General features: G+C 33.8%; 1 protein-coding gene across 2 annotated transcripts in view; it reads left to right on the forward strand.

Moving 5' to 3' along the window:
* The window catches only part of TOP2B (DNA topoisomerase II beta), a 59,213-nt gene that overhangs the window by 5,078 nt on the left and 29,051 nt on the right, over nucleotides 1-25,084 (forward strand). Inside the window, exons 2-11 of one of the 2 annotated variants that reach the window (XM_059390833.1) lie at nucleotides 9,964-10,134; nucleotides 11,213-11,303; nucleotides 12,633-12,696; nucleotides 16,309-16,454; nucleotides 17,309-17,406; nucleotides 18,496-18,708; nucleotides 21,269-21,442; nucleotides 23,084-23,185; nucleotides 23,275-23,412; nucleotides 24,760-24,898. In XM_059390833.1, the coding sequence (XP_059246816.1) occupies nucleotides 9,964-10,134; nucleotides 11,213-11,303; nucleotides 12,633-12,696; nucleotides 16,309-16,454; nucleotides 17,309-17,406; nucleotides 18,496-18,708; nucleotides 21,269-21,442; nucleotides 23,084-23,185; nucleotides 23,275-23,412; nucleotides 24,760-24,898 (1,336 nt within the window). The remainder of the gene's footprint in view (nucleotides 1-9,963; nucleotides 10,135-11,212; nucleotides 11,304-12,632; nucleotides 12,697-16,308; nucleotides 16,455-17,308; nucleotides 17,407-18,495; nucleotides 18,709-21,268; nucleotides 21,443-23,083; nucleotides 23,186-23,274; nucleotides 23,413-24,759; nucleotides 24,899-25,084) is intronic. The other variant, XM_059390834.1, reaches the window with a different exon arrangement.

Raw genomic sequence — 25,084 nt, forward strand, 5'->3', positions numbered from 1 at the left:
GAAGCAGGCTCCCCGCTGAGCAGAGAGCCCGATGTGGGACTCGATCCCAGCACCCTGAGATCATGACCTGAGCCGAAGGCAGCGGCTTAGCCCACTGAGCCACCCAGGCGCCCCCCAGCCTCAGTTATCTTAACAAATTGGATAATTAACAACTAACTTTCTGAAAGGTCTGCCATCATTATTTTTTTTTTTTAAAGGTTTATTTATTCATTTGAGAGAGAGAGGCAGGGGAAGGTAGGGGCACAAGAGACTCAGGCAGACTTCCCACTGAGTGCAGACCATATTGTGGGCTTTTGTAGGCTTGATCCAAAAGTCTATCATATTAGACAAGTGATTAGGTAGCAGTGTTCTTTAGATACATTCTCAAGTAACATAATAGCAGTACTTAGCAACTGTAATTATAGCTGGTGCTAACTTTTCTAAATGGAAGTGAGTGTTCCCTTGTAGTTTTAGATCTGTTACTTAGGTCTCAGTAGTTACATTTTACTAAGGCAAGACATTAAAAAAAAAAAAAAAAAAGCCTTTTCTGGAGTTTTTATTTTTTTTTTAAATAGGACCCTCTTCAGAGAAAAGATGAGATCGGGATAATTATTTTCAGTTGCAGAGAAGGAAACCGGTTTAGAGATTAGGTAACAAACTGTTAATCACCTGGCTAAGGCAGAGACGGGATTGAAACCAGGTTTATCTTCTTAACCATGATTTATACAGCCTTACTCCTCACCTTAAACACACTGGAAACCAAAAAAACCTTGGGGAACCTGGATGGTTTAGTAAGTTAATAAGCCTCTGACTCTTGGGTTTTGGTGCAGGTGATGATCTGTGGTTCTTGAGCTCTGCTCTCAGTGGGGAGTCTGGTGGAGAGTCCTTCTCTCTTTCCGGCTCAATTTACCCCTCCCCCCATTTGCACCTGCGCCTGTGTGCGGTCCATCTCTCTAAAATAAATAAATCTTTTAAAAAATAAAAACCAAAAAACTTCATCTTTTATACCCTGATGTGACAAGATAAAAAACCTTCTAGGATATACTTGTATCTCTTTGTACTAACTTTCTTTTACTTTCACACAAAAAGCTAGGAAATACATTTCCTTTTTAGGGTATATGTATTTTGTTTAACAATGCTTTTTAAAGATTATGGGTTATGAAATCAGATCACGTGGTTTCGTAGTTCAGCTTCTTCAAGTACTAGCTTTGTTAGCTTTGGAAAAACACTTTTTCACACTTCCATTTCCTCATCTGTAGAAAGAGAATCATGATAACCATGTCTACTTCATGGAGCTCTTACAAGGGTTGACTGGGATTATCCATATAATTCCCATAATGCTGCCACATAATAAGCTCTCAGGTGGGTACACACACGTGTCTTTTTTTCCAAATCAATTGAAAAGAATTTTCCTATCTTTTGTCTCAGAGTAAGTGAGAATTTTTTTAAAGCTTTTTTTTTAATTTAAAGATTTATTTGACAGAAAGAGATCACAAGTAGGCAGAAAGGCCAGCAGAAATAGAAAGAGAGAGAGAGAGGAGGAAGCAGGCTCCCTGCTGAGCAGAGAGCCCACCCAACATGGGGCTCCATCCCAGGATCCTGGGATCATGACCTGAGCCAAAGGCAGAGGCTTTAACCCACTGAGCCACTCAGGCACTCTGAGATTTTTTTTTTTTTTTTTTTTTTAATATTGTGAAATCACCACAATAAGTCAATCACCACACAGTTACAATGTTTTTCTTGTGATGGGGACTTTGATTTACTCTCTTAACAACTTTTAAATGTACAATGCAGTATTGTTAACTATAGTCACTGTGCTGTACATTACATTCCCAGGACTTCTTACTTTTTAACTAGAAATTTGTACCTATTGGTCACCTTCAACTGTGTTGCTCCCTCTAGCTCCAAATTCAGGATTTTTGCTTTGTTTTGATTTTAGAGTCCACATATAAATAAGATCATACAGTATTTGTCTTTCTCTGACTTATTTCATTTAGCATAATGCTCTCAAGATTCACTCATGTCACAATTGACAAGAGGTCCTTCTTTTTTTAATGATGATATTCCTGTGTATGTGTGTGTATACCACATTTTCTTTATCCATTTATCACTGGATGCTTAGGTTGCCTGTGTGTCTTGGCTCTTGTAAATAATGCTGGAGTGAACATAGGGGTGCATGTATCTTTCCAAAAAAGTGTTTTTGTTTTCTTCGGATAATGCCCAGAAATGGAATTGCTGGAGCATGTGGTAATTCTGTTTGTAATTTTTTTGAGGAAACTCCATACTGTTTTCCATGGTGGCTGCATCAATTTACATTCCTACCAACATGTATGAGGGGTCCCTTTTTTCCACATTCTTGTCAACATTTGTTATTTCTTTTTGATAATAGCCATCTTGACAAGTGTGAGGTGGTCTTGATTTGCATTTCCCTGACGATTAGTGATGTTGCATGTCTTTTCATTTGTCTGTTGGCCATCTGTATGTCTTCTCCGGAAACATGTTTATTCAGATCCTCTGCCCATTTTTTAATCAGATTTTTTCTTGCTATTGAGTTGTAGGAGTTCTTTATATATTTTGGATATTAACCACTTATCAGATTTATCATTTGCAAATATTTTTCCTATTCAGTAAATTGCCTTTTCATTTTGTTTATGGTTTCCTTTGCAGTGCAGAAGCTTTTTAGTGTGATGTAGTCTCACTTATTTTTGCTTTTGTTGTCTTTGCTTTTCATGTCAGTTAAAAAAAAAAATCATTGTCAAGACCTACATCAAGGATCTTCTATATAAGTCTTTTAATTCATTTTGAGTTAATTTTTGTGTATAGATCAGATAGGGGTCCAGTTTCATTCATGCATTTGGCTGTCCAGTTGTCGCTGTCCCAACATCATTTATTTATTGAAGAGACTATCCTTTCCCCATTTTATATTATTGTTTTTTTTATCATAAATTAATTGACCACGTGTGTGTGGGTTTATTTCTGGGCTCACCATTGGTCTTTGTGTCCATTTTTTATGGCAGTACCATACAGTTTTGATTACTGTGGCTTTTAATATAGTTTGAAACTGGTGACTGGGATGCCTCTAGCTCTTTTCTGTCTCAAGATTGCTTTGGCTATTTGGGTCTTCTGTGGTTTCATACAGATTTTAAGATTGTTTTATTTCTGTGAGAATGCTGTTGGAGTTTTGAAAGGGATAGGGACTTTTATTTTTTACTTTTTATTTATCTACCTTTTTTTTAAAGATTTTATTTATTTATTTGACAGAGAGATCACAAGTAGGTAGAGAATCAGGCAGAGAGAGAGGGGGAAGCAGGCTCCCCGCTGAGCAGAGAGCCCGTTGTGGGGCTTGATCCCAGGACCCTGAGATCATGACCTGAGCCGAAGGCAGTGACTTAAGGCACTGAGCCACCAGGGCGCCCTTATTTATCTACTTTTTTTTTAAGTCAGTGAGAGTGGGGAGGGTCAGAGGGAGAAGGAGAGAATCTTAAACAGACTCCATGCTCAGCACAGAACCTGTCACCGGGCTCAATCTCATGATCCTGAGATCATGACCTGAGCCCAAATCAATATCACACACTCAACCAACTGAGCCTCCCATGCTCTCCTGTAGTAGGGACTTTTAAACAATATTAATTATTCCAGTCCATGAGCATGGAATAACTTTCCATTATTTATGTCTTCAGTTTCTTTCATCAGTGTCTTAGTTTTCAGTGTATGGGTCTTTCACCTCCTGGTTAAATTTATTCCTAAGTATTCTTTTTGTTTGAGTTATAAATGGGATTTTTAATTCCTCTTTCTGATAGTTTGTTATTATTGTACAGCGACACAACGGTTATGTGTATTGATTTTCTATTCTGCAACTTTACTGGATTGGTTTTAATAGTTTTTTGGTGGAGTACTTAGGTTTTTATTTTATATGTCATCTGCAGATAGTTACAATTTTACTTCTTGCTTTCTAATTTGGATGCCTTTTAGAGAAAGTGTACTTTTTGTTTTTATAATGGACATTCAAACACTCCTTATGATCTTAAGTATCCCTCACCTTCTGTCTCTCTCCTTGTCCATTAGTTTAGGAGAGCATTTCTTGAAGAGCATAGTTTGAAGGCAAAGTGTTGGTTTTGTTTTTATTAATGGTGGATAGATAGCATGGCCCTCTTTGTTGTTACATGGGTGAAATATGAGTGAAAAGAACATCAAAACATGACAGACTTGAGGGAGAAAGGAAGGGGAGGAGATGAAACAAAAGGGTAATGTGAAATCTGAGGGGGTCGTTTATAGAAGATAGGAAAAGAGGCTTGTTGCCAAGATTTTGCTAGTGCCACTCTTGTTGGCTTGGTGATGGTGAGATTTCTGTGCCGATTATGTGAATGAGTGGCTCAGTTCCTTTTTAGCACCAACTGGCAAACCATCTCCTTTCCCCTCTTTGGCAGCAATTCATTCTCTTACAGAAAAACAAGAACTGGGTGATTGCCCCAAATTGCTATATCTCACGTGACTACTCTGTGCATGGAAGAATCTTTTTTTTTTTTTTTTTTCCTTAACAGAATGATCTTGGTATATATTCATTCTGAAATAGAAAAATTTGTTTTATTGCAACGTTTTTCTTGTGGCTGAGAAGTATTCTTTCTTTTTTCTTTTTCTTTCTTCTTTTTTAGAAGTATTCTTGATAAAGGTTGAGTTTTGGATAAAAGTATTAGATCTATATTATTTCACTAGGAGTTAGCAATATTGCAAAAGTTCTTAAAATATTAATATTTTAATATGGATTTTATGTATTATTTTGATGTTTTGTTATAATTAAAAAATTCCCAACGCATTAATTTGGCAGCCAGCTTTGAACTTCAGAAAAAGTCAGTTATGGTGTCATGTGTGTAAACCACAAATAATAGAATTAAAATGTTTTAGGTTTGTGGAGGATATTTTCATATAGGGTTATTTTACATTTTTATTTGTCTTTAGTTTAATGTGGTAATGAAAATGTTGCTTTGGTTTCTTGTATTCTAGTGTTGTTAGATGCTGCAATTACTTATTTCTATAAATAGCTTGGTATTTTGTCCACACAAATTTAAGCAGCAAAATAAATTACAAAAAAACTTAAATTGTAAGTTTTCAATTTTATCAAACCTTTTTTTAAAATTATATCAAACCTTAAAGTTTATGTAGAATGATTTTGGTAATTGATTATTTTTAAGGGCATATTGTGAACTTTTATTTAATGTGAAATACTTAGTCAATTACTGTAGTACAAGATATTTTACTACTATGAATATAATAAGAATAAGGTTAAATCATTTTGAATCAAAAGACCCCTTTTCAATGTTCAAAATGAGCATAAATTAAAAACTTTACATTAAAAAAATTAGTAAAAAACAAAAAAACTAATACAACGGCAACAGCAACAGAAACAAAGTTAAAAAAAGCAAACCTCTATTCCCCTATATACTTGCCTCAATTAAACATGAGGATGAGGGGATTATTAAAATTCAAGAAGAATTTTTCACCACAAATAGAGCTAATCACAATGGGAAAACTGATGGATTTACAAGTAGACCAAATAAGTTGTTAGTGAAAATTCTTAATGTACTAACGTTAATGTGGAAAGTTTAACTCCCCCCACCCCCACCATGAGAATAATTCTGCAGATAAAAGATGTGTATCAGTCTCCTTTATCATTTGTAGGATTGAGAGTGCTTTTGTAAATGTGTAGATAGGAGTTTGCTGATCTGTTTGTATTCAAGCTAATTCATGATCTCTTTTCTGAATATTATTAGTAACAGTGTTAAAACTGAAGAACTACTCTGGGTGATCTTTCTTTTTTCTTGTTTTTCCTTTTTCTTCTTTTCTAGAGATAGTGGCAATAAGAGTTGTAGGGAAGATGATTAATAGATTTTTCTCATTTTACTTAGTTCTCAGGGCCAAGGTGTTTGTATTTACACTTAGTCTAGGGATGGGATCATCCCACTGAGAGGGTAGTATAATTACTCTATGTCCCTTCTCCAGATTTTGATTTTTAGTGGCCTGGACATTATTCAGGAGCAACTTTCTGCTAATAAAGAGGAGCTAAAAGAGATCATTATTTTAGGTTTCTTTTTTTAAAAAAAGATTTTATTTATTTATTTGACAGAGAGAGATCACAAGTAGTCAGAGAGGCAGGCAGGGAGAGAGGGGAAAGCAGGCTCTCTGCTGAGCAGAGAGCCCAATGCAGGGCTGGATCCCAGGACCCTGGGATCATGACCTGAGCTGAAGGCAGAATCTTTAACCCACTGAGCCACGTAGGCACCCCTATTTTAGGTTTCTGTGAGAAAATCTTAGAGACCTCTCAGGAGAGAACCTCTTCTTTCTGTTTGCTGCTAGTGAGCCAGAGAGCAATGCAAACTACCATTTGTTGAGAATGGGAAAGTAAAAGACCAATCTGACTGCAATGTTAATTTCTGTTTTCTACTCTGCCAAACTTGCCATTCCTATTTCTGTATTTTGGTTTCACATACCTTTTTGCCTAAATTTTAGTGAGAAGGTTGGGACTACAGAAGTAATAAGTAGGTATTAACAGTGCCACTAGAAGAAAGAAACCTTCAGTTTTATTCTAGTGTAATTACGTTTTCACATACATGGCCTAATAGGCTTTTAAAATACTTCTATATATGTTCATTGTAGAAAACTAGAAAATGTGTATCAAAAAAGAAAATGAAAATAACTTCTGTTTCTACTTCTTACAGATAATTTTGATTGATTTTCTGTCATGTGTATTTTATATTTTTTCATTTGTGTGTATGTATGATATATAATTTTTTCTGATGACAATGGGCTCATTTTTATATACTTTTGCAATTTTGTTCACTAAACAGTATAGTTTTCATAAGCTGCTAATTTAAAAATACATATAATATTTTTACATAAAAGATATAGCAAGAGAAGTTTATATAGTCAACACAGTTTTTGGTAAGCATAACTAAAAATATTTACTCAGTGAAATATCCAAGTTTAAAGGTTTATATGCAAGTTTTAGAAATTATTTAATATAAACAAGAGTTGACTTGAAATATTAACAAAGATCTCAAAACACTTTTTATTATGATATTCTATAAATAATGTGTTCCTTAATGCTTTTCATTACTTTAAATAAATGGTGCCTTTTTCTTTCCTTAACATCTATCATATATTTAGGAAAAAACATTTTGACATAATATACTTTAAGTATATTGTCAAACTTATTTTTAATATTTATATATTATTCCTAGAGAAAATTATAAATAGTAATCTGACAAAGCCAACTACATTGCACTTTTTCTCTGATTTTTGAGTTATTATCCTAGCAAGAACGACAACTTTTGAACTTGATAGGGATGTGTTAGGTGGCAAGCCAAGAATTCCTTAACTCTCAAGTATCCATTCGGGAGGAAGAAGTGATTGGTAGTGAAGGGATATATATGGGAGATGTTGTAAATTCTTGAAAAAGGAGTGGTAACGGACTTCATCCTTATTTTCCATACTTGTGTGCCCTTTTAGTTAAGAGTAACTCATCAGGACCAAATGCGGAAGCCCCAATTAGGTAAACATGGGTCCCTGATGAAGTCTAATCTTGAGGATGTTTTCTTTGTTGTGGGTTCTAAAGTAGTAACCTGGGATCAAAAAGCTTTTCCTTCCATGGTTATTATAAGTTCTTGACCTTTATGCAATGATTGCGAACAGTTCTAACTTAATGGTAAGAAGTTACCTCCCTTTGATTCTGTAGCATTTATTGTCTTTAAACACTTGATAAGAGTGTGATCTTAATCCTTACTATTCTGATGACCCATTATACAAAATCAATTACACTTTTACTTTTGGATTTGTGTCTATAAATTAATCAACTCTCTCGTAAAATCAAGGAACATGATTGGAGATTTGGAGCCTGGTATTTTTAAAATGCAGTTTATTTCTGGCTAATTCATCTAACTCTACACAAAAATAGATAATGAAGATTTTATGAAATATCTACTTTCTTTTGTCCAAAGCTATTTTTGATTCAGAGCAGTGTTAATAGGAAACCTTATAAATGAAAGAATGTATAAGAATATAGTCTAAGTGCCTTCTGGGTGTAGTAGGCAGCACGTCAGTCACATAATGTGAAGAATATAGTTTAAAATAGAGCAAAGTTTGTTCATAATACTTTATTTCGCAATGTTAAATTTTTAAAATTTTATGTAAAATTTATGGTCCTGGAAGATTATAATTTGTTTGAATTTCTCTCTTTTTTTTTTTAAAGATTTTATTTACTTATTTGATAGACAGAGATCACAAGTAGGCAGAGAAGCAGGCAGAGACTGAGAGGAGGAAGCAGGCTCCCTGCTGAGCAGAAAGCCCGACCAACCGCGACCGTGGGATCACGACCTGAGCCGAAGGCAGAGGCCTTAACCCACTGAGACACCCAGGCGCCCCCCTAATTTGTTTAATTTTCATAGTGTTTGTAATTACAGTTCTTGTCCTGGTTTAGACTGCTCAGAAGTTATGTATTTGAGGTTTTTTGTTTGTTTGTTTTTTAAAGATTTTATTTATTTACTTGATAGAGATCACAAGTAGGCAGAGAGGCAGGCAGAGGGAGAGAGGAAGGGAAGCAGGCTCCCTGCTGAACAGAGAGGTGGGGCTCGATCCCAGGACCTGAAATCTTGAATCATGGAATCATGACCTGAGCGGAAGGCAGAGACTTTAACCCACTGAGCCACCCAGGTGCCTCTAAGGGTTTTTTTTGTTTTGTTTTGTTTTGTTTTTTAAGATTGTATTTATTTATTTGAGAGAGTGAGAGCAAGAGCATGATAGGGGGAGAGTCAGAGGAAGAAGCAGACTCACTGCTGAGTAGGGAGTCCTATGTGGGCTTGATCCTGAGACTCCAGGGTGGTGACCTGTGCCAAAGGCAGTTGCTTAACTAACTGAGCCACCCAGGCGCCCATGTATTTGATTTTTAAGCATACATCGTTTAAATGTAGACGATGTAATGACTTTTTTCAAATATTAATTTTAAAGATAATGGTATGGCTGTGTGTAGGATCTGAATTTAAGTGGTTTATAACTTGCTCAAATTCATAAAATCTCCTCCATTGTTTTGTCTTCTGACTGCTTCATTTCTTCTTAAGTTCAAAGACTTGTGAAGATATCTCAATTTTCGTTGTCTAATATAGGAATTTTTTTTGACTGTGAAAAAACATGCCATTATAGCACCTTTCTCTTAGTGGCATGTTTTATTTGTCAGTATTAGGAGAAGGAGAGAGTGTGTTCTCTGGAAAACGGGGAAATCTGCAGACATTGGGAATTTGAGTTGGCAATCCTTATCTACTGTTAGGAATGGTTAGACTTAGGATCACCAACCTCTGTTTCCTTGGAACTGGCCCCAAAACTGGAATCAGTGGGTGCCTCAGTAATCGGGCATCTAGCACTGATTTATAAGAAATTATTGGCATGACATATAAAAGTGTGAAATTTGAGATTTCATAAGCCATGCTTAATATTTTCAGTCATATCAGTATATATTAACTACATAGTCACTATTTTGTGTAGCTTGCTTTTGCCTATTCTAGAAAATAATCTAGAGTGGCTTAACGGCAGAAAACTGGTATGTAGAATATTTGTAGACTCCTGTAGGTAACCAGGTTCAGTTATTATGAACCTATATATAGCCTGAACAGAACTCCTATTCCTTGGAAAGTTTTGAGGACTATAACAATTAACTTGATAACTTACAGAATTGGGAAATGTTTATATTTCTGGATTGAATAGATGTAGGCATTACTAGCTATTCTGGTGGCTTTGTATACCTTAGTCAAAACTGCAGTTTTACTCTGTGCTATAAAAAAAAACCTGGCTGTCATAAGTAGACCTGTGTCCTTTTAAGACTTAAAAATCAACCTGAGAGATAAGTTTGTCATTAAAAAGAAAACCTATGGCATGTGTCCATATACATTTTAGCTTACCCCTTGGTAGGTTATTTAAATTTGATTTTTTGGTTAATTTTAGACTCTTTTTGATCAGAACAATGCCTCAAAAAAGGAAGAGTCAGAAACCGCAAACAAAAATGATTCTTCAAAGAAGTTGTCTGTTGAGAGAGTGTATCAGAAAAAGACACAACTTGAACATATTCTCCTTCGTCCTGATACGTATATTGGGTCAGTGGAACCATTGACACAGGTAATTGTTAAATTTTGAGATTAGGGGATGTGTATTTGTATCTACTTTATAATAATTTTTTTGTAATTGTATGCTTTGTAAGTACATGATTTCATGTTTCCGTGCTCATAAGCAAAGTGGGGAGAGAACTCTAAGAGAGGTAGAAATGTCTTCATTTTCTGCTAAAGACAAAAAATTAGGTGATATAAACTATGAGAGGTAAGAAGGATAGAGTAAAATGGTAGTATGTGAGCTTTTAAAAGTACCTGTGTTTATGCTGTGGTTTGCTTCAAATTCTAGAATTCAAATTCTAGCACACTAATGACTAGTGCTTACTGTGGACTTGGCTTGCACATATTATCTTGTTTGATTCTAACAATTTTAAACAGTAGGTACCGTTATCCCCATTTTATAGATGAGGAAACTGAAGTTTAAATGAATTTAAATAACTTGCCCAGATCCCTCAACTAGTAAGAGCTGGGGTTTAAAGCTAGCTCTCTGGGTCCAGAGTCATGCTGTGTTCATATTATTTTACTCTGTGCTCTTTACAGAAAAGTATAAAGCATGAAGTAAAAGTGTAAAGTAAATACAAGATTTTTTTTTCTTTTATTTAAATATTGTTTCTAACAATTCTTGGTGCCTTGTATTAATAAGCTGACTTTATAAATAAGAATACAAACTCAATACAAAATGAATAATTTCTCCATTTGAAGTTATTTTTTAAAGATTTTATTTATTTATTTATTTGACAGAGAGAGTGAGATACATAAGCACGCAGAGCAGCAGAGGGAAAGGGAGAAGCAGACTCCTCACTGACCAGGGAGCCTGATTCAGGGCTTGATCCTAGGACCCTGGGTTCATGACTAGAGCCGAAGGCAGTTTCTTAACCAACTGAGTCACCCAGGTTCCCCTCATTTTGAAGTTAATTAAATTGAATATGCATATAGTGAGGTTTAGTGCAACTGAAGTAATGTTTTTCTACTTTGAAGATCTAAGTGTTTACAGAGGAAATGACAGATGTGGGCTTATTACTATGTAAAACTGATGTTAAATGCTTTCTTTACCCCGTAAGACATTTTGAATTTTTCTTATAATGCAGCTAATGTGGGTATATGATGAAGATGTAGGAATGAATTGCAGAGAGGTTACCTTTGTGCCAGGTTTATACAAGATCTTTGATGAAATTTTGGGTGAGTACTTGACTAAGATTTAAATCCTCTGTGCCTTTTGGGGTGTGTGTGTGTGTGTGTGTGTGTGTGTGTGAAGCTAGACTTACAGTATAAATTTTAAAGGCATATCTCTTGCTTCTATGCTGAATATAAATGTTCTTCAGAAAATTTTTTATTCACTCTAATATTTTCATATCTGTACACATCATATCTTTGCGTTTATCTGTAAAATGACTGTATTATATTTGATCAGTAATCCACAGTTGGTTTATAATCTTGTATGTGTAGTCATTTGAAGAGGTTATGCATACCAGGCATCTGGGGGGCATATTAAAAATAGAGATTACAGTGCCTGATCCTTGCAGATTTGGTAAGTTTGCTGTGAGACATGTGAAATTGTGTTTTTCACCAACAAATCAGGAATTTCTGTTGGGCAGCCAAGTTTGTTCTGAATGATCTCTGTTTTCTCCAAATCACATGATAAATGAAATCATAATTAAGTGTGGATACTTAATTGATTCCTAGGGAATGCTTGCACTTTGGAAATAGTTTTAGCTAAGCACTTTCTAGAGTCTCTGGGCTCTGTCACCACCATACCCGTGCCACTTGATGTTTCCTAGACAGCTGGGTTGTGTGGATCTCTCGGGGTTAGTTCTGGTCGCTCTTTGGGGAAAGGGCATGGAGTAAAAACTAGTTATTTGTATTTTATACTTTCCACTTTTACTTCCCAGCTATCCACTTGATTTTATGTCACATAGTGTTTACCAGGAACATATATTTTCTATGATTGAAGTTGAATTTGACAGCTAGCTTGTGTAAAATTTGTGTAGTCATATGTCTAACCACAGTAGTGGTTAATGTATGCAAATACATTATCAGTTATAGAGCATAGGGTTTAGAATTTTGATTTCTAAGGATGCTGAAGACTTTGTCTAATTTAAAAATAACTGATTTTAGCTCAACCTCCGTATAAAACCATGAGTTTTTTGAAGGAGATCAAGAGAAAATAGTTGTTTCCAAGACAAAATATAATTAAACTCAATTTTTTTCTTTTAGATCTAACTTGGATTAGGGGGTTGTAACCTATAGATGTTTTTTAATTTTATATATCACAAAATCTGCCCTTCCCCTACCCCCAATTTATAATAGAAGACATAACAGTAATTTAGTGTGATATCAAATTTAATATATTATTTAAAAAATAAAGTTTTTATTAGAAGTTAGTAGCAATAATTTCAGTAACTATTATCATATATAAATGTTTATATTAACTAGGGGTATACATACAGTGTCATATTTATTCATATAGCTTTATATATTTTATTAATAATCAAAATATTTAATTTGTAGTCAATGCAGCTGACAATAAACAGAGGGACAAGAATATGACTTGTATTAAAGTTTCTATTGATCCGTAAGTATATTTCAAGTTTAATTTTTTTATGCTAAGTTGTTTTATTCTAATAGTTCTCAAATACTCCTCAAATGAATACTGTATACAATTAGTACTCCTGAAGTTTCCCTTTTGCCTGAGATCTTGTTATTTTTGCCTCTTTTAGCCAGAATATACTATACTTTTATAGTTCTTCTGTCATTCATGATCTTTTACTCCAAAGTACTTCCTTATGGGAACACTTGGAAACCCATTTTTCTCCCTCTTTGATGCTGCGGTTATTGTTGCAGGTGATTATAGTAGTCATTCACTCTTTCCTTCTTGCTTTGAGAGTCAAGACTCAGTGCTATTGCTAGTACTAGTCCAGTTATATTATAGGTTAAGTTTATTTGTTATGACCGATATTTGGGCTTTCCCATTATTTGTAACATCATTTGTAAATTATGAACTGCTGGTATTATAGAGTACATACCAGGTGTTCAGCTAATTAGATCTCACTGTGGTGATTTGTTTTGTAGAACTGAAGGGGAATGAAAATAATACCGTTTTAACTTAGAAATATTACTGTTACATTGACCCTGTTTCCAACAGCGTGGCTTTTGTAAAATATTACATTATATTTGTATTTTATTAATAATTTAGAATTATATCAAGAATTTTCTCTAATATGAAAATTTAACTAAGGTATAGTCTTACTGTCAACTAATCTAATTTTAGATGGTTTAAGATTATTATATATGAAAATATAACATTTGGTTATACCATGAAGTTAGCTGTATATTAAAATATTATCACAAACTACAGAGGAGCTTCAAACTTTATACAATGGTTAGTATTTGCTGGCATCTGTCTGATTAAAAACAAATGTGAAAAGCACATTAACCAGAGTTTTAATAGCCCTTCTAATTTAAGTATGCTTGTTTATTTAGGGTTAAAACTCTTAAATCTGTAGCTTTAAAAAATAGTATACACTCAAACTGAAATATGTATACAGATATATTTTTATTTTTTTAAGTGGGATTATATACTTTTTCTATTTTTATTTGATATATTGTGGACAGCCTTTGTTATTAACTTATATAGATCTACTTAAATCTTTTTAACTATTACTAATTATTTTATTATGTTGATATATCATAATTTAACCTCTTAACCTTTAATGATTATTAGATATTTAGGTTTTCCAGGTTTCTTTTTAGCTTTAAATATTTCAAAACTTTATTTGTACTTATTCAAACACAGTATTCTTTTTCTTAGTATTTCTGTGAACGTTATTGATGAAACAAAGGATATAGTTGTAGAGCTCTGAATCATTGTTCAGAACTTATTAAATGCCAGATTTGGGAATTGATATAGATTGAATTTTTCAATAGAGAGAGGTGACTTTGATAGGAAGTTCAAATTTCATACTCATATAGATTTACTGTATGTAGGAGATGTCAAACCTTATTTTTTAAGAAATAATGGATAATGTGATAAAGATAATGGATTTACAAAATACCTATCTTAATTATAGTACCATATATGATATTCTAAATTGGATGAAAAAAAATTTAAAGGTTTACTTACGAATGTATTGACTTTGTATCATTTTGAGATGTTTAAGATCTGTAATTTTCCATTCATTGTCTTTCTTTATTTCCTTCAGAATTCTTCTCTATTAATATTATGCCTGGGATGTCTAAAACAGTAGTGTAGTATCTGGCCCTTGTTTCTAGGGTCCATTGTCTTTAAGAGGCACAAATGGAACTATAGTAGGCAATTTGAAACTGTTATATATTTAAACATTCAGCTGTGTATTCTGTAGAGATTGTTTACTCATTGGAGAGATAATCTAATCTCCTGAGGTACTCAATCAATTTTTTTTTTTTTTTTTGCTAGTCTTGGTATATCATGAGAGTGGCTGGGTAAAAGGTAAAAACTGAAGTCATAAACTGGCTCTCAAAGTTAGGGTTAAATTTTGGCTAAACAAAGAGTAAAAAGATGCTAAAGTAAGGAAAAACCAGTAAACAAAGAAATGGAAGAACTGGGAATGAACCTTCAGGACAAGTAACAAACTGATTTGAAGAAAAAACAGGATACATGTTGCCAAATAGTGGGAATTAAATTTGACTATAATTAAGGATCTGGATAATGGGCTGTGAACATGCCATAGAGGAGTTTTTAGCTTGATTTATAATATTTAAGGTGATAGCAGTCTAGACTTGTATTTTGGCATTTGGAATGAAGAAAGGACTGAATACTGATAATAAATGAATCTCAGGACAAACTAGTCATGATGACTAAAGACTAGAGAATGATCAGGAGATCTGAATTTTTAAATGCTATAAAAATTTGAGTCTAGGACATTTGAAGAGTTAAACCTATATTGGACAATAAGGGAAAGAAAAGTTGGTGGCTAATTAGAGAAAGAAGATGATGTGCTAAAAGTTATTTGTTAGCTAGCTTCCTTTCTTCCTTCCTGTTTAATTTGATTTAATTGATTTCCCCTGGTTATATGGTTTTAATTTTGGCTTTTATAACAAATTTTTTGGTTGTGTAACTACTTCTCATACCTCTTCAGAGAGTAAAATATATACGTGTGAATGAAACTATCTAAGAATAATTATGAATCAGATTGTCAGATGGTAGTTTTTTTTTTTAAGATTTTATTTAGAATTATTTGACAGAGATCACAAGTAGGCAGAGAGGCAGGCCGGGTTGCGGGGGTGGGGGAAATCATGCTCCCTGCTGAGCAGAGAACCCCCATGTAGGGCTCATTCCCAGGACCATGACCTGAGCCGAAGGCAGAGGCTTTAACCCACTGAGCCACCCAGGCGCCCCCAAATGGTAGCTTTATAAGCTAATTCTTAGTGTTGGTTATGAAGCTGTGTTTCTTTGTAGATTTGGCTTTTAAATGAGTAAAGGGATTATAGTGTATACTACTCAAAATGATAGGGTAGACAAAATTTTCTATCAGGACTACTGCCTATGTCAAGTTGCTATTAGCCATAAGAGCCTCTACTGCATGCCATTCAGGGCTTAAATGGATGGTTTTGTGATAAGGAAACCTAAAAAACCTAAAATAGGTAAAATCTAGATATTTTAAAACCATTAAAATTAGTTGATGACCATGATTGCCACAATGCAAGCAGCCCTGTATAATATTTAGGGTGAGAATGGAATACATTTCCTGCTATTTGTCCTTTTCCATATGTACTGCAGTAACAGTTAGGAAATGAAAATGGCAATGGCTCCTGGCTCTGCAGACCTTGTGGTTCATAGGTGGTATACTGGTAGAATGAAGCAGGAAGATCATGGCTAATATATATGAAAAGAAGACAATCTGGAGCTGACTTCTTATAGCTTTCACCGCTTTTACTATTTTTTTTGGGGAGGTTGGGAAGAGTTTCTTTTCCTGAGAAATTTTTCAGTATTACCTGTAGGGCTTAGTGGCCCTACTTTAAGTTATGACTTGGGTAGAGATGTGTATCCTCAGCAAGTATTTTCTTGAAAGATGAGTGTCTTTCAATTATTAATGGCTAGAGTTTTGCTTATAATTACTCAGGTTTGTTCTGGATTACTTCACTTTTTATGGAAATTCATATACCTTTAAGCCATGTTAAGCTCTAAACTCTGCTTGTTTATTTACAGTGAATCAAATATTATAAGCATTTGGAATAATGGGAAAGGCATTCCAGTAGTGGAACACAAAGTAGAGAAAGTATATGTTCCTGCGTTAATTTTTGGACAGCTTTTAACATCCAGTAACTATGATGATGATGAGAAAAAAGTAACAGGTAAAGTCTAAATGGCTGATCAGAATTTTTGTTGAATTTTTTTTATACTTCCAACTAAAAATTTATTCCTATATAAAATATTACAGAAAAGGAAACCTGTGTAGCTTTACTGTGAGAAAATTCTTTTCAGAATTAATATCTATAAAAAACTATCACATGTAAGTATTATCTTGATTATAGTCCGACAGGCATTTTAAAAATTAATTCATAGTATTTATGCTACATATGCTACAACTCCTGGAACTCTAATCTGGCTGACAGTTTGAGTTTTAAATTAGAGTACTGATGAAAGTCAGATATATGATTCCTATGTATGTGAACTTATTATTGCATTAGAAAACTGTGTCTTTTGGTATCAATTAAATTACTTCTAAACTGTTTTACAAGGGTCAAGATCACAAATCTAGGTTTTGTAAATAGAGTTGAAGTGCTTTGATTGTAACCAAATGTTTTCCTACTTATTTCCATTGCTCAAGAGTAGGTTGATGGTTTTCATTTTCAAAACCAAAACTTTAGGAAGTGATGTAGATTAAATTTTTATAATAGAGAAGTAACTTTGATAGAAAACTCAGATTTCATGTTTGCATAGATTTACTTGATGATAGGAGATTGTAAGCTTAATTTTTTTTGAAATTATGATGAAGTTGATGAATCTACAAAATACATGTTAGTTATATTATTTTATATGCTAAATCTTAATTGTATTTTACTTTAAATGAAAAAAATCTCAATATACTCTGAAATATTCAGTTGGTGATTGTTAAAATAATGCAGTAAAATTATTTTGTAGGTAAGTTTAACAAAGTTCCTAAAATCCTTTTCATTAAACCTTTCAAATTTGATTGTTTTTACAGGTGGTCGCAATGGTTATGGTGCAAAACTTTGTAATATTTTCAGTACAAAATTTACAGTAGAAACTGCTTGCAAAGAATACAAACACAGTTTTAAGCAGGTATGATAGAAATTCTGATTGTGTGTGTGTGTGTGAGATGTTGTATTGCTTTTCTAAGATGATAGAACCTTAGGTAAATGGCAGTGATGCCTATATCATTTTTTGTATTTAAAGCATTAAGCATGTCAGAATAAAGACTTCAGAATACCTGAAGGTTTTATATAAATCTTTCTCCTGTTCCTTGAAAATGAAGAGCTTTATTATACTTTTCCTTTACCTAGTTAAGCATTACTGATAATGCCTTGAACCTTACAGACTTACTGAAATGTATCCACTTAGCATATTTGAAAAATTCCTCATTGATTCATCAAATTCATATTATAAAATTCTGTTTTATTTTACTCTGGTAGAATTTTGAAAAGAGTTTGAAAAGCTAAAGTAATTTGGTCAGGGAAAGCATCATTCTTATTTCTGTAAAATTTTAAATGGTCATGTTGAAGAGTTTGAAAGTTATTTTACTAATAGTGTATAAAGTCGTGCAGTTCATTTTGCTTATTTTCAAATTAGGTTCTTATAATAGTGTTCCCCTCCCCCCTTATCTGTGGTTTTGCTTTCCATGGTTTTAGTTACCCGCGGTCAACCGCGGTTCAGAAGCAAATGATCCTCCTTCTGACATATCGTTGGAAGGTCAGTAGTAGCCTAATGCTGTGTCACAATCACTTTATCTGGTATTGTAGGCATTTTATCATCTCACATCATCCAAGAAGGTTGACTCCAGTACATTAAGATATTTTGAGAGGGAGAAAGACCACATTCATATAACTTTTATTAAAGTATAATTGTTCTATTATTAATCTCTTATTGTGCCTGATTTATAAATTAAGCTTTATCATAGGTGTGTTTGGAAAAAACATAATACATATAGGGTTTGGTACTATCCGTGGTTTCTGGTCTTGGAACATAGATAAGGAGGGACTACTGTAGTAGTTTTTAAATTTTTTCATTTCTAATATCAGTTTCCAGGATTGGTTTGTTGTGAAGCTGGAAACTGGATATAAATGGTAAATGATTGTATTTTGTGAACTGAGTCTTTATGTATTATAAAATATAGAAGCATATAAAAATATTTGAGTATTTTTTCTTTTAAAGACATGGATGAATAACATGATGAAGACTTCTGAAGCCAAAATTAAACATTTTGATGGTGAAGATTACACATGCATAACATTCCAACCAGATCTGTCTAAATTTAAGATGGAAAAACTTGACAAGGATATTGTGGCCCTTATGACCAGAAGAGCTTATGATTTGGCTGGTTCATGCAAGGGTGTCAAGGTCATGTTTAATGGAAAGAAATTGCCTGTAAGTGTCTTCTAAAATAGTAAATGCTTTATTATTTTCTGGGCAGCTTACAGTTAAATCTAACTGCTAAGCAGTCAGTTATCTTGTAGAACCATTAAAAACACAACACAGGATTCTATTTTACTTTCATTTATAACATTTCCTGTATTCCTAATTTCTTGGCATAAATCTGAGTTTCTGATCTTAACCATGTATCTTCTGCCTGGAAATTTTTAATTTCTTGTAGTTAGGTCTGGCAATAAGTTCCCTCAGTCTGTTTGAGAGAGTATTTTCCTTCACTTTCAAGAGATACAGAGATATATAGAATTATGGGTTTACAGTATTGTTTCTTTTAATGTCATCCAGTTGTCTTCTTGTTTGCATGGTTTGTGCTATAGTTCCTATCCTCTTTCCTCTTTTGGTAAGGTGTTTATTTTTCCCTTTGGGTACTTCAAAGGTTTTCTCTCTCTCTCTCTCTCTCTCTCTCTCTCACTTTTTGTTTGTTTGTTTGTTTTGAGAATGGTATGCTTAGGTGTTTTTATGGGAGTTTGGTTTTGTTTTTTAACGTGTATTTTTTTCATTCCATTTTCTGAGCTTCTTGGATCTGTTGTTTGGTATATGTCATTAATTTTGAAAAAATTGGGGCATTATTTCTCAAATAGTTCTTTGCTGTTCTTTCCTTCTGGTATTCCAGTTATGCATTTGTATATAGTTTGGTATTGTCCTAAGCTCCTGGATGTTTTTCTCTGCCTTATTCACTATTTTTTCTTTGTGTTTCAGTTTAATTTCTGTTGCCCTATTTTTAAGTTCACTAATTTTTTTTCTTTAATATGTCATGTCTGTTGATGAGTCTGCCCATGGCATTCTTCATATGTTCTACTGTGTCTTTGATTTCTAGCATTTCCATTTGATTCTTATACAACTTCAACAGAGAAATGGAAGCTATATTGTCTATTTTCGCCATTAGAGCCTTTAACATATTAATCATAGTTATTTTAAATGCCTTATCTGATAGTTAAAACATCTGTGACATATCTGAGTCAGGTTCAGATGATTGCTTTGTCTTTTCATCTGTTTTTTCTGTCTTTTGGCATGCCAAGCTTTTGTTGGCAATCAGCCACATTGTATAGGATAGTAGATATGGAGTAAATAGGCTTTGGTATCAGGATTTATGTTTAATCTGTACAGAAAATGGCTGTGTTTGCAGTTAATTGTTTTTGCAGTTAGCTAGCATTGATGTTTGTTATTGCTATGGGCACCAGAAACTTAAAATTCTTCCTTGTTTTTGGGCCTTGCCTTGGAGCTGCCCCTCAGGGAAGGTCTGTCTCTGCAGCCCTACCCTCTGAAACCCACTGTTACTATTGGAGGCCTGTTAAAATGGTAGTAGGTTATAGGATGCTTATGTCTGATTGAGATTCAAGACTTTGGAGTACATACTGGCCCTGTGTCTCAGGGTTTTGGCTTTCACAAGTGTTTCTGCCTTTCCTCTAGAGATAGAGATTTTTCTCTGCCTTTTATTTTCTTCCCCTAACTGCAGCATGTATCCACCACTATTCTCATTTAGTATTACGGCTCCTTGCTCCTTAAAATAAACTTTTTTTTTTTTTCACCTTAAATGAGATGGGAGTGGGATGAGGTAGGGCTGGAATTATTTTATTCCAGCTATAGTGATATTTTACCTGTACTCTTTAGCAGTATTCTTCCCCCTGCAAATTAAAGTTTTTGTTTTGTTTGCTTTTTGTTTTTGTTTTATTTTTGTGGTTGGGATGGGTAAGAGAGATGAGTCTGGGTGGAATTCCCAGTAGCTGCTATTTTTCTCATCCCCCAACCAGCAGCACCATGGTAGGGAGCTTTTTCTAGATTTTCCCTGACCTTCCCTGTGAGAAACTGCTGGTTTCTGGAGAAAAAGCCTGTAAGTTGAGGATCCCCTTTTGGTGACAGTCCTCAAGTGCTTCACACACCCATACTGTCCATATTTGTCTTAAAGCAAGTTGTTGAAATTTCTAGTTTAATGTTCCTTTTGGCTTATATGACCTTAGGCAGCTTCTGCCTCACCTAAGCAAATTGGTTAGTGTTCTGTGTCTCTCTACAGATAGCTGTTTCTCTTAAGACTATGAATTCAGGTTTCTTGAGTGTTCTTGAAAAGTCAGTTTGCTGTCTGACCAGCAGTTTTCTTGAAGGGCAGAAGCTTGCATTCTCTTTCTTTCTTTCTTTCTTTCTTTCTTTCTTTCTTTCTCTCTCTCTCTCTCTCTCTCTCTTCTTTAAACCTTCTATATGTCTGAACTCAAAGTAGATATCTACTTTGTTATTTGAAAACTTAAACTTTTGGAAAAGTTTATAATAATTCACCTGTCCAGCTTTTACTTCATACTCTCTCTTTATCAGGTACATACAGAAATGAATTCTTTTTTAAAGGGTAGGGATCAAGGAATAGAATGGTGGAAGTCTTGAAGGTTTGGAGCTGAGAAATAAGAGCTGTTGTGAGTGAGGGAAAATTAAAGTGTAAGAGAACCTGATGGCATTTACCTAGTTGAGCTGCCAATATAAGATTGTTTATTGGTTTTGGTTTTCAAATTAATAGGTAAATGGATTTCGCAGTTATGTAGATCTTTATGTGAAAGACAAGTTGGATGAAACTGGAGTGGCCCTGAAAGTTATTCATGAACTTGCAAATGAAAGATGGGATGTTTGTCTCACACTGAGTGAAAAGGGATTCCAGCAAATCAGCTTTGTAAATAGTATTGCAACAACAAAAGTAAGTGTGCTAATTCTTTGTTACCATGTCAGCGATAGAACAATGTTTCATTAAAAACAAAATAAGAAACAGTAACAAAAACCCCCAGATCTGCTTTTGTGAAATAAAAATTGGCTTATGAAAATGAAAGCTTATTTTTATGAAAATAACTGTCTTATAATTTATATAAACATCATTGAGCATTGAGTTTATATTAGTGTTTATAGTTGAATACATTTATATTTTATGAATTTAGAATGTTAACACATTCTTTAGTCTGCTCTGAGTTTAGAGTGTAAAAGAAAAAATAATGGAGTCTGTTTTGGGGTCAGATTGTGGTACGTGTGTTACATGCTATTCTGAGAAGTTTGAACACGGTTCTGTAGGCTTTTGGATTGTGAATCCAATTGCATTGGATCGAATTGAATGAAATTTTTCTTGTCTAAATTTGCATTTGCCCATTGATCATAATAAAGTCATAGACAATACAAGCATTATTCTAGAATAATCTAAAGCAGTGATTTGATAATTTGTCACTCTTGTTCAAGTTTTAGCTTATTCTTTTTAATACTCAGTGTTTTTTATAATCTAGCATCACTTTCTCAAGTCAACAAATTTTGCATCAGTTATGATTGCATTTGGTTATATGTAATAGAAACCCAATATACAGTAGCATAAAGAGGTAAAGGTTTTATTTTTTCTTCTTATAACTGGGGACTGGGAGTAAGTAGTCTTAGTTTGGTACTATGACTCTACAGTATCATCAGGGACCAGCAGGCTCTTCCTGGCTTTAAAGCCATCCTTAGCATGTGGCTTTCATTCTTATGCCTTTAAGATACCTGCTGGCTTCTCTATGCCTCAATTTCAAGTTCTAGGGAGAGAGAAAGAGGCTGGGCATATGTGTATATCAACTAAATCACTCCCTTTTTCACCAGGAATAGAGTAGTTTTCCTGGAAATCCCATCCAGTGTACCCCGCTAACATCTCTGGCTAGAACTGAGTCAAGTGGCTATCTCTAGCTGCAAGAGAGTCTAAATTGGTTAATATGTTCAACTGGGCATGTTGCCAGATAAAAAATAAGTTTAGGTTTTTTAATAAAGGGAGGAATGGACATTGGATGGCCAACTGGCAATGGCTGCCACATTCCCTAAGTATAAATCTTGTGTCCGCCAGTATTTGTTTTCACTTTCATGGTGTTTTTTTTTTTTTTTTAATTTGATTGTTTTTACTTTGTGTATAGTTTTATACAGATAGCTAATTGGCCCTAGAGCCAAAAAGACCTTATTTTTTCATTTTTATTTTTATTTATTTATTTGTTTGTTTGACAGAGTGAGAGAGGGAACACAAGCAAAGGGAAGAGGGAGAAGCAGGCTCCCTGCTGAGTAGGGAGCCCAGTGTGGGACTTAGTCCCAGGCCCTGGGATAATGAACTGATCCTAAGGCAGATGCTTAAGGACTGAGCTATCCAGATGCCCCAACTCCTTATTTTTTATATCCTAACTCTGCAATTCTGAGATTCATGTTATGCTTCTGCATAATTGGGTTAATAGTACTGACTCCACAAAGTTATGAAGATTAAATGCTTATTCAAGGAAAAAAAAAGAAGTATTTTGCTACCCTAATTATAGAAGATTTTATATTCTATTTTTTTGTTCCTCTTTAGGGTGGACGTCATGTGGATTATGTAGTAGATCAAGTTGTTGGTAAACTGATTGAAGTAGTTAAGAAAAAGAACAAAGCCGGTGTATCAGTAAAACCATTTCAAGTAAGTGGTGCTTTACATATTCTGTTGAATTATTAAATGATATCAGTTCTGATGTTAACCTTTTTTTGGGGGGGTTATGTTTTCAACAGGTAAAAAACCATATATGGGTTTTTATTAACTGCCTTATCGAAAATCCAACTTTTGATTCTCAAACTAAGGAAAACATGACTCTGCAACCCAAAAGTTTTGGGTCCAAATGCCAACTGTCAGAAAAATTTTTTAAAGCAGTGAGTAAAATTTTTATTACTTCTTAGTGTTGGTTTTGAGAATTAAGTAGTTTTCTTTATTTATTTATTCTCTTTGTGATTAGTTTCTCTTAAATGCTGTTTTAACCTTTCTGAAATGAGGTGAGAGTACAAATAAATAATCTTAGGTTTATAACTGAGCTTTTCAGTCCTTAATAATTTTTGATAATCTGTTGTATATAAGCAAGATTTAGTTTACTTCCCTCGTTTGGCAGTACCATCAGTAAATCTGTATTAAATAAGCATATGTAAAATGCCTTTAAATATATTTGCACTGGGAATCTAAAGATGAATAAATCACAGCTCCTTCTCTTTGGAAGTTTATATTTTGGTGGAGGAATGTTGTATAATTGCCATAGAAAGAACTTAATTTATCACATTCTGGTATTGTAAATTCAAGGATATGCTCTTAAAAACAAAAGTTGTTTTTCAGGTTCTAGCTTAAAGCCTTTAGAGATAGTACTTATGATGCATCTAATGATGAATTTTGAATACAAAGGACTCTACATTCATGCTTTTGCAAAATTTTTGCCCTCATAGCATTCATGATGAAGTGATTTGGTTTTAGATTTTATACTTTTTCATTTTGAGTGGATTAAGTTTAGATTTGGCAACATAGTCCACCTCTTTTTATATCTCAAATGTTTCAGAGGACTATTTCTTATGCCTAAAATCAAACTACCCAGGATAACGAAAAAGAAATAGCTCCAACTTAGAGATTCTTCACTCTTCATTTTGGGTTAACATCTTGTCACACATGGACTCACTGCATGGTGACACACAATATATAATGTTGAAAACCTCATTACCAAACTTTTTAAAAGAATAAAGGTGATAAATAAGTTCTTGAATTTATCCTAATGTTTCCTCTCACATTAGTAGTTTTTGTCATAGCAAATTTGTGTTTTTGTGTTTTTGAGGAATATAAGAAATGTCAGTGTCTAGAATTTCACAAGTAGTGAATTCATGGGTGGATCAGTTTTTACCATGTTAATTTTTAACAAAATTAATATGTAAAAAAAAGCTTTATATTTTTCATGGGGTTTATTATAATAGAGTTTTTCATATTTTGGTAAGTTGCCCTTTATTCATCTGTTTATATTTTTGTGCAATAGGTTATTGGATATAACTGCCTGAGTTAGCTTTACTGTAGTTAGAGTAAAATTTACTAGCATATATTATTATTATCATCATCACCATTAGTGTATTACCGTATGAACACTGTGTTTCACCATATAAACATAGTGTTTCAAAGATTCCAAGTATTATATTTTAGCAAGGTGTATGAACTTCTGGCTTGTTTGTATATCATTATCCTTTAATTTTTAGGCTTCTAACTGTGGCATTGTAGAAAGTATTCTGAATTGGGTGAAATTTAAGGCCCAGACTCAGCTGAACAAGAAGTGTTCATCAGTAAAGTATAGTAAAATCAAAGGTATTCCCAAACTGGATGATGCTAATGATGCTGGTAAGATTCGGATTTTCTTTCAAGATTTATTTATTTATTTATTTTTTTTAAAGATTTTATTTATTTATTTGACAGACAGAGATCACAAGTAGGCAGAGAAGCAGGCAGAGAGAGATGAGGAAGCAGGCTCCCCGCTGAGCAGAGAGCCCGATGCGGGGCTCGATCCCATGACCCTGGGATCATGAC

Source organism: Mustela nigripes, chromosome 2 (genome assembly GCF_022355385.1).
Source record: "Mustela nigripes isolate SB6536 chromosome 2, MUSNIG.SB6536, whole genome shotgun sequence".
Classification (NCBI taxonomy): domain Eukaryota; kingdom Metazoa; phylum Chordata; class Mammalia; order Carnivora; family Mustelidae; genus Mustela; species Mustela nigripes.